Source organism: Oncorhynchus mykiss, chromosome 9 (assembly GCF_057628025.1).
Source record: "Oncorhynchus mykiss isolate SJ-2025 chromosome 9, ASM5762802v1, whole genome shotgun sequence".
In the NCBI taxonomy this organism is placed as follows: Eukaryota; Metazoa; Chordata; class Actinopteri; order Salmoniformes; family Salmonidae; genus Oncorhynchus; species Oncorhynchus mykiss.
The window spans coordinates 57,782,399-57,792,040 of NC_143030.1; the positions used below are offsets into that span (position 1 = coordinate 57,782,399).

Genomic DNA, 9,642 nt, shown 5'->3' on the forward strand with positions numbered 1-9,642 from the left:
AAGATTTCTTCGTGGAAAACTACTTAACTTTAGGACAGCTAAAACCTTGTCTTGTGACAACTGGATGCTTTTGTAACCGTGAACGTTTTCTTGCGCCACTGCCACAGACAGTCTGCTTCCGAACATTTAAATACAGCAGGAAAACGAATTAGACGCGCATTATCTAGCTAGCTAGTAATTAACAATATATTACAATATTCTAGATGTGTTTAATAGCTAGTGTTAGCTTGTCAATTTGTAAAGAAGAACTTGGCTAACTTAACTAGCTAACTCACCGGTCACGCAGTCCCTCTACCACTGTGTCTCCTTTCATGGACAACACCTTCATTCCAGCTGGTCCACATGAATGGTCGATTAACCCCCCCCCAGTCTTCTTCAACTCCCTGCTTCTCTCAGCTCCTTTCTTAGCAGCCGACTTGATGTCGGACCACTTTTTTTTTTACAACATCACTGTCCCTTGCCATACCCCCAACGGGAGAGACAGACTCGGCCACTCTCACCCATCCTCTCTTTTTGGTCTCTGCAGTGACTCCGCAGTTATCGAGTCTCCCCAACAGCAACCTTTTCCTGGCTGCTATTTCCTCCACCATTAATTCAAGCTCTTGTTTGCTGAAATGTTGTGCTTTTCTTGGTTATCCATTTTTGTTTTTGATATAACTGTGAAAAATGTTTATTTTTGTGTTTGAAGGGTTTGCGAGCCACCTAAAAAATGTATATTCTCGAGACATAAAGCAGATAAATAAATGTAATCAAATTGAAATATCAACACTTTATTATAATGGGTCAAATCCTATCATCCCTGTCACAGGTTTATTTATTGATTTCAAGCACGTCACTAATGTCAATGCCACATGAGAAGATATTTACAAAGTTCTTAGGAAAGATATTTACGAAGTTCCTAAGAAAACTATGAATTCCTAAGAACATTAAGGAATGCACTTACGAACTATCATATGAACTTCTTATTTTTTTCCATAAGAAACTTCTTACGTTTTTTCTTAAGTAGTGTCTTGTGAATCTGGCCTCAGAGCCCGATACTATGAATCTGTTTTTTGTATTTTTGTATTTAACCTTTATTTAACTAGGCAAGTCAGTTAAGAACAAATTCTTATTTTCAATGACGGCCTACCCCAGCCAAACTCGGACAACGCTGGGCCAGTTGTGCACCGCCCTATGGGACTCCAAATCATGGCCGGATGTGATACAGCCTGGATTCCGAACCAGGGACTATAGTGATGCCTCTTGCACTAAGATGCAGTGCCTTAGACCGCTGCGCCACTCGAGGAGTTAGTGAGGTAACTTTGGTCAACTCGTTATAACTGCTGACACGAAAGTGGCTCACCTTTTAGCCAGATCAATTTCTATGGCAACAAATCCTTCAGAACTAACCTGCTTCGGGGCAGGCTAACTCGAGGTTAACTCTACTTATCCTGAATGAAGTGTGTGAGCCATGAGTTGATGACCAATCAAAGTAGATTCCCTTCCTCTCGGAGAGTGGGTCATCATCCCTTCATTCTCCGGACTATATTTGAGGAAGATGACGGATTTAAATATTTTATTAATCAAATGTTCTTGTGTGTAATTCTTTTTTTTTTTAAATAAATAAATATTCAAATACATATCACACAACACATTTAGACAGGACTAGGTTTACAAAATTCTGAAAACGTTCAATAAATTCCCTGATTTTTGCTATATCCCGGTTGGATGATTCCCGGAAACAGGAGGGAATAAGCAGGATTTCTGGAAAACCAGGGTGTGCACTCAGCTGCACATGTGGTTTCAGGGAGAAATGCTACAGAGAATGTTTTGAGATGGCTGGTGCATTTTCTCACTGCCTACCTCTGTGTATGGGTGTAGCTCCCCCCCTCCGTGAGATCCAGTTGGAACTGGACATTTCTGGCCACTGCTGGCTCCCTGCCCACTCCCACAGGCCAGGCTCCATTAGCAGCACTTCCGGGAGTGTTTAAGAGAAGGAGGAGGAGCAGCAGGAAACAATTGACAGGGAGAAGGCTGGAAAATAGAGAAAGGAATATTGGGGTGTACTATTAAGGGGAAATTCAGAAAGTATTCACACTCCTAGACTTTTGTGTTCTAGCCCGATTTTTTTACCCCATAATGTCAAAGTGGAGTTGTTTTTTGAATTTTATTCAAATTAATAAAAAATTAAAAGCTGAAATGTCTTGAGTCAGTAAGTATTCAACCCCTTTGCTATGGCAAGCCTAAACAAGTTCAGGAGTAAAAATGTGCTGAACAAGTCACATATTAAGTTGCATGGACTTTCTGTGTGCAATAATAACGTGATTTTTGAATGACTAACTCATCTCTGTACCCCACACATTAGGTAAGGTCCCTCAGTTGAGCTGTGAATTTCAAACACTGATTTAACAGCACAAGCAGTCTTCTGTCCAAATTGCTCTCTATTTCCCCTATTGTAGTAGTTATATGCTACTCTCCCAACCTTGGATGTCAGTCAAGGTGATTTCATTCAAATCCATATGGGCACGACCTGCTGAACATTTTGAGAAATTGGAACAATGGTGGCCAATATTTCAAGCCTTACTGCACTCGTGGGATAATTTGTATATTAACCTGTGAATGGTTATGCAGAATATTCTGCTTCAACATATGAATAGAAAAAAAACCTGTATCAAAACAGATTTCATTTCATGTTGATGAATTGGGCCGATGACAGTGCCACTGCAAGACAAATAATGCTATTCCATATCTTCATGTTAGTTTAACCTTCATTATTTCCAACCTCATACAGAAGGTTGTTTAAACAAACCTGATTGTTGAGTGTATAATGGATTGATGATGTTTACGATATACATCAGATCTGTGAGCTATATCAAAATCTTTTGTAATTGTTCAGACAAAAGTACACAATTTCTGAATTAGAGTTCTTTACAGAGATTTATTCCTCTTCTTATGTCTATGTGAGGTTCTGTGACATTATGTATGCTATTTTCCATTAAGCCTCTGTTCCTCTCTGACAGCAGTGATTCCAGCAGTAGTTCGAGTGATGACTCCCCAGCACGTTCAGTTCAGTCTGCTGCCGTCCCTGCACCTTCAGCTCTGGCTTTATCTGCCGTTGACAAGGATGAGCCTCGAAAAAGTTTTGGTGTCAAGGTTCAGAATCTTCCTGTGCGTTCTACAGGTGAGGATTTGACCCCTTTTCTGCTGTGTACAGTGCCTTGCGAAAGTATTTGGCCCCCTTGAACTTTGCGACCTTTTGCCACATTTCAGGCTTCAAATATAAAGATATAAAACTGTATTTTTTGTGAAGAATCAACAACAAGTGGGACACAATCATGAAGTGTAACGACATTTATTGGATATTTCAAACTTTTTTAACAAATCAAAAACTGAAAAATTGGGCGTGCAAAATTATTCAGCACTTTACTTTCAGTGCAGCAAACTCTCTCCAGAAGTTCAGTGAGGATCTCTGAATGATCCAATGTTGACCTAAATGACTAATGATGATAAATACAATCCACCTGTGTGTAATCAAGTCTCCGTATAAATGCACCTGCACTGTGATAGTCTCAGAGGTCCGTTAAAAGCGCAGAGAGCATCATGAAGAACAAGGAACACACCAGGCAGGTCCGAGATACTGTTGTGAAGAAGTTTAAAGCCGGATTTGGATACAAAATGATTTCCCAAGCTTTAAACATCCCAAGGAGCACTGTGCAAGCGATAATATTGAAATGGAAGGAGTATCAGACCACTGCAAATCTACCAAGACCTGGCCGTCCCTCTAAACTTTCAGCTCATACAAGGAGAAGACTGATCAGAGATGCAGCCAAGAGGCCCATGATCACTCTGGATGAACTGCAGAGATCTACAGCTGAGGTGGGAGACTCTGTCCATAGGACAACAATCAGTCGTATATTGCACAAATCTGGCCTTTATGGAATAGTGGCAAGAAAGCCATTTCTTAAAGATATCCATAAAAAGTGTAGTTTAAAGTTTGCCACAAGCCACCTGGGAGACACACCAAACATGTGGAAGAAGGTGCTCTGGTCAGATGAAACCAAAATTGAACTTTTTGGCAACAATGCAATACGTTATGTTTGGCGTAAAAGCAACACAGCTGAACACACCATCCCCACTGTCAAACATGGTGGTGGCAGCATCATGGGTTGGGCCTGCTTTTCTTCAGCAGGGACAGGGAAGATGGTTAAAATTGATGGGAAGATGGATGGAGCCAAATACAGGACCATTCTGGAAGAAAACCTGATGGAGTCTGCAAAAGACCTGAGACTGGGACGGAGATTTGTCTTCCAACAAGACAATGATCCAAAACATAAAGCAAAATCTACAATGGAATGGTTCAAAAATAAACATATCCAGGTGTTAGAATGGCCAAGTCAAAGTCCAGACCTGAATCCAATTGAGAATCTGTGGAAAGAACTGAAAACTGCTGTTCACAAATGCTCTCCATCCAACCTCACTGAGCTCGAGCTGTTTTGCAAGGAGGAATGGGAAAAAATGTCAGTCTCTCGATGTGCAAAACTGATAGAGACATACCCCAAGCGACTTACAGCTGTAATCGCAGCAAAAGGTGGCGCTACAAAGTATTAACTTAAGGTTGCTGAATAATTTTGCACGCCCAATTTTTCAGTTTTTGATTTGTTAAAAAAGTTTGAAATATCCAATAAATGTCGTTCCACTTCATGATTGTGTCCCACTTGTTGTTGATTCTTCACAAAAAAATACAGTTTTATATCTTTATGTTTGAAGCCTGAAATGTGGCAAAAGGTCGCAAAGTTCAAGGGGGCCGAATACTTTCGCACGGCACTGTATATACCATACATTGTCTAGTCTAGACTACAGGGTCAATATACTGTTAGGTTTGGGCAATAATTACGTTTGTTGAGTTAATGACATTGTTGTTGAGGCTCTTTGTACTGCAGATATGAATTAGTCACTATGTACAGTGTATTTGTAAAATATTCAGACCCTTTGACATTTTCCACGTTTGTTGTTACGTTACAGCCTTATTCTAAAATGGATTAATAGTTTTTTCCCTCATCAAGCTACATACAATACCTCATAATGACGAAGAAAAAACAGTTGAGACATTTTGCAAATGTATTAAAAAATATATATATTACATTTACATAAGTATTCAGACCCTTTACTCAGTACTTTGATGAAGCACCTTTGGCAGCGATTACAACCTTGAGTCTTCTTGGGTATGATGCTACAAGCTTGGCACACCTGTATTTGGGAAGTTTCTCTGTAGATCCTCTCAAGCTCTGTCAGGTTGGATGTGGAGCGTCACTGCCCAGCTATTTTCAGGTCTCTCCAGAGATGTTGGATCAGGTTCAAGTCCAGGCTCTGGCTGGGCCACTCAAGGACATTCCGTGAAGCCACTCCTGTATTGTCTTGGCTGTGTGCTTAGGGTCGTTGTCCTGTTGGAAGGTGAACCTTCGCTCCAGTCTGAGATCCTGAGCGCTCTGGAGCAGGTTTTAATCAAGGATCTCTCTGTACTTTGCTCTGTTCATCTTTCCCTCGATCCTAACTAGTCTCCCACTCCCTGCTGCTAAAAACATCCCCACAGCATGATGCTGCCACCACCATGCTTCACCCTAGGGATGGTGCCAGGTTTCCTCCAGATATGACGCTTGGCATTCAGGCCAAAGAGTTCAATCTTGGTTTCATCAGACCAGAGAATCTTGTTTCTCACGGTCTGACAGTCTTTATGTGCCTTTTGGCAAACTCCAAATGGGCTGTCATGTGCCTTTTACTGAGGAGTGGCTTACGTCTGGCCACTCTACAATAAAGGCCTGCTGCAGAGATGGTTGTCCTTCTGGAAGGTTCTCCCATCTCCAAAGAAGAACTATAGAGCTCTGTCAGAGTGACTATTGGGTTCTTGGTCACCTCCCTGACCTAAGCACATCTCCCCCGATTGCTCAGTTTGGCCGGGCGGCCAGCTCTAGGAAGAGTCTTGGTGGTTCCAAACTTCCTCCCTTTAAGAATGATGGAGGCCATTGTCTTCTTGGGGACCTTCAATGCTGCAGAATTTTTTTGGTACCCTTCCCCAGATCTGTGCCTTGACACAATCCTGTCTCAGGGGAACTAAGAACAATTGCTTTGACCTCATGGCTTGGTTTTTGCTCTGACATGCACTGTCAACTGTGGGACCTTACATAGACAGGTGTGTGCTTTTCCAAATAATGTCCAGTCAATTGAATTTACCACAGGTGGGCTCCAATCAAGTTGTAGAAACATCTCAAGGATGATCAAAGGATACCGGATGCACCGGAGCTCAATTTTGGGTCTCATATCAATGGATCTGAATACTTCCAGTTGAAGTGGGAAGTTTACTTACATTTAGGTTGGAGTCATTAAAACTTGTTTTTCAACCACTCCACACATTTCTTGATAACAAACTATAGTTTTGGCAAGTCGGTTAGGACATCTACTTTGTGCATGACGCAAGTAATTTTTCCAACAATTGTTTACAGACAGATTATTTCACTGTTTCACAATTCCAGTGGGCCAGAAATGTACATACATTAAGTTGACTGTGCCTTTTAAACAGCTTGGAAAATTCCAGAAAATGTCATGGCTTTAGAAGCTTCTGATAGGCTAATTGACATAATTTGAGTCAATTGGAGGTGTACCTATGGATGTATTTCAAGGCCTACCTTCAAACTCAGTGCCTCTTTGCTTGAAAAATCACAAGAAAATCAAAAGAAATCAGCCAAGACCTCAGAAAATAAATTGTAGACCTCCACAAGTCTGGTTCATTTTTGGGAGCAATTTCCAAATGCCTGAAGGTACCACATTCATCTGTACAAACAATAGTACGCAAGTATAAACACTATGGGACCACGCAGCCGTCATACCGCTCAGGAAGGAGACGCATTCTGTCTCCTAGAAATTAACTTACTTTGGTACGAAAAGTGCAAATCAATCCCAGAACAACAGCAACGGACCTTGCAAAGATGCTGGAGGAAACAGTTACAAAAGTATCTATATCCACAGTAAAGTGAGTCCTATATCGACATAACATGAAAGGCCGCTCAGCAAGGAAGAAGCCACTGCTCCAAAACCTCCATAAAAAAGCCAAACTACGGTTTGCACATGGGGACAAAGATCGTACTTTTTGGAGAAATGTCATCTGGTCTGATGAAACAAAAATAGAACTGTTTGGCCATAATGTTTGGAGGAAAAAGGGGGAGGCTTGCAAGCTGAAGAACACCATCCCAACCATGAAGCACGGGGGTGGCAGCATCATGTTGTGGGGGTGCATTGCTGCAGGAGGGACTGGTGCACTTCACAAAATAGATGGCATCATAAAGAGGAAAATTATGTGGATATATTGAAGCAACATCTCAAGACATCAGTCAGGAAGTTAAAGCTTGGTTGCAAATGGGTCTTCCAAATGGACAATGACCCCAAGCAAACTTCCAAAGTTGTGGCAAAAGGGCAACAAAAAAGACAACAAAGTCAAGGGATTGGAGTGACCATCACAAATCCCTGACCGCAATCCTATAGAACATTTTTGGGCAGAACTGAAAAAGCCTGTGCGAGCAAGGAGGCCTACAAACCTGACTCAGTTACTTACACAAGCTCTGTCAGGAGGAATGGACCAAAATTCACCCAACTTATTGTGAGAAGCTTGTGGAAGGCTACCCAAAATGTTTGACCCAAGTTTATCAATTTAAAGGCAATACTACCAAATACTAATTGAGCGCATGTAAACTTCTGACCCACTGGGAATGTGATGAAATTAATAAAAGCTGAAATAAATCTTCTCTCTACTATTATTCTGACATTTCACATTCTTAAATGTAAGTGGTGATCCTGACTGACCTAAGACAGGGAATTTTTACTAGGATTAAATGTCAGGAATTGTGAAAAACTGAGTTTAAATGTAATTGGCTAAGGTGTATGTAAACATCCGACTTCAACTGTATGTAAATAAAAAATGTTTGTTATATATATTCTTTAAACATTTGCAGAAATGTCTAAAAACTTGTTTTCACTTTCTCATTATGAGGTATTGTGTGTAGATTGATGATAACAAATGTTTGAATCCATTTTAGAATAAGGCTGTAACGTAACAAAATGTGGAAAAAGTGAAGGGGTCTGAATACTTTCCGAGTGCACTGTATGCACCTGAAAGTATTTAGTCAAGCTTTTATATGGTCTTTTTTCCCTCTTTCAGATACAAGTCTGAAGGATGGCCTGTTCCATGAGTTCAAGAAGTATGGGAAGGTGACTTCTGTGCAAATCCATGGAGCTTTAGAGGAGCGCTATGGACTTGTGTTCTTTCGCCAGCAAGAGGACCAGGAGAAGGCCCTTGGCGCATCAAAGGGGAAGCTGTTTTTTGGCATGCAAATTGAGGTCATCATCTGGAATGGCCCTGGTGCGTCCACAACTGGTATATAAAGTGGCTTGAGTTTTTCCTAACCACTTAACCTGACCAGGACAATATCTGTGCTCTACCTTTTTAAACATGATTTATACAGGTTTATGAAAACATGAATTTCTCTTTTTAGAGACTGAAAGCGAGAATGAGTACCGGCCTCTGGATGAGAGGATAGACGAATTTCACCCCAAAGCCACACGAACTCTGTTTATTGGCAACCTGGAAAAGACCACCAGCTACCATGACCTTCTCAATATCTTTCAGCGTTTTGGGGAGATAGTGGTATGTAAAATACATTCTGCATGTTGCAGAGGAGATTTTGTGAGGAGGAATTGCCTAATTCAACACTGCCTCTATAAATTTAATGTTGCCTTCCTTTCCATTCACATAGGATATTGACATCAAGAAAGTTAATGGTGCCCCTCAGTATGCCTTTCTACAGTACTGTGACATTGGCAGTGTTTGTAAGGCCATAACGAAGATGGATGGAGAGTACCTCTGCAACAATAGGCTAAAGGTGAGGACAGCATTATAACTCTCATTTTACACAAAACACTTATTCTGAATGTACAACTGAGATTTTAGTTGTTGATAGTAGTGACAGGAGTATTGCCAACAGGATAATATTGTTGATATGTTATTTATCCCTATTTTTACAGCTGGGATTTGGAAAAAGCATGCCCACAACTTGTGTTTGGTTGGATGGTTTAGCCTCCAACATCACAGAGCAGTATCTCACTCGTCATTTCTGTCGTTATGGACATGTTGTCAAGGTAAGCCTGCTGCTTATTCCTGTTTAAGCCATTTTCTCATGACACATTTCATTTCATTCCACATGTTATCTAAAGGATCATATAGTTTTACCAAATTTATGTCATTCTTCTCTCCCCTCCCACCACAGGTTGTATTTGACAGACCCAAAGGAATGGCCCTTATCCTGTATAAAAACATTGAATATGCACAGGCCGCTGTCAAAGAGACCAAGGGTTGGAAGATTGGTGGCAACAAAATTAAGGTCAGCAGAAAAAACATATTTTGAACTAGAATGCCTGTCGTTGGGGGGAATAGGCCAGATGATTGAAGACCATAGTCCAAACAATAATTGTTGTCCGCCTTATCAATTTCCATGTGTTTGCAGGTGGACTTTGCCAATCAGGAAAGTCAGATGGCTTTCTATCGCTCAATGCAGGCATCTGGGCAGGACATTCGCGACTTCTATGAAATCCTATCTGAAGGAAGGTTTGTATAATTTA

General features: G+C 41.0%; 1 protein-coding gene across 8 annotated transcripts in view; it reads left to right on the forward strand.

The window, feature by feature from the left end:
• The window catches only part of LOC110532368 (msx2-interacting protein), a 42,427-nt gene that overhangs the window by 21,552 nt on the left and 11,233 nt on the right, over positions 1–9,642 (forward strand). For 2 of the 8 annotated variants that reach the window (XM_021616211.3, XM_090184691.1), the window contains 7 exons: positions 3,000–3,160; positions 8,186–8,401; positions 8,520–8,671; positions 8,781–8,906; positions 9,049–9,162; positions 9,291–9,404; positions 9,528–9,628. In XM_021616211.3, coding sequence (XP_021471886.3) covers positions 3,000–3,160; positions 8,186–8,401; positions 8,520–8,671; positions 8,781–8,906; positions 9,049–9,162; positions 9,291–9,404; positions 9,528–9,628 — 984 coding nt within the window. The remainder of the gene's footprint in view (positions 1–2,999; positions 3,161–8,185; positions 8,402–8,519; positions 8,672–8,780; positions 8,907–9,048; positions 9,163–9,290; positions 9,405–9,527; positions 9,629–9,642) is intronic. The other 6 variants (XM_021616213.3, XM_090184693.1, XM_021616212.3 and 3 more) reach the window with 3 other exon arrangements.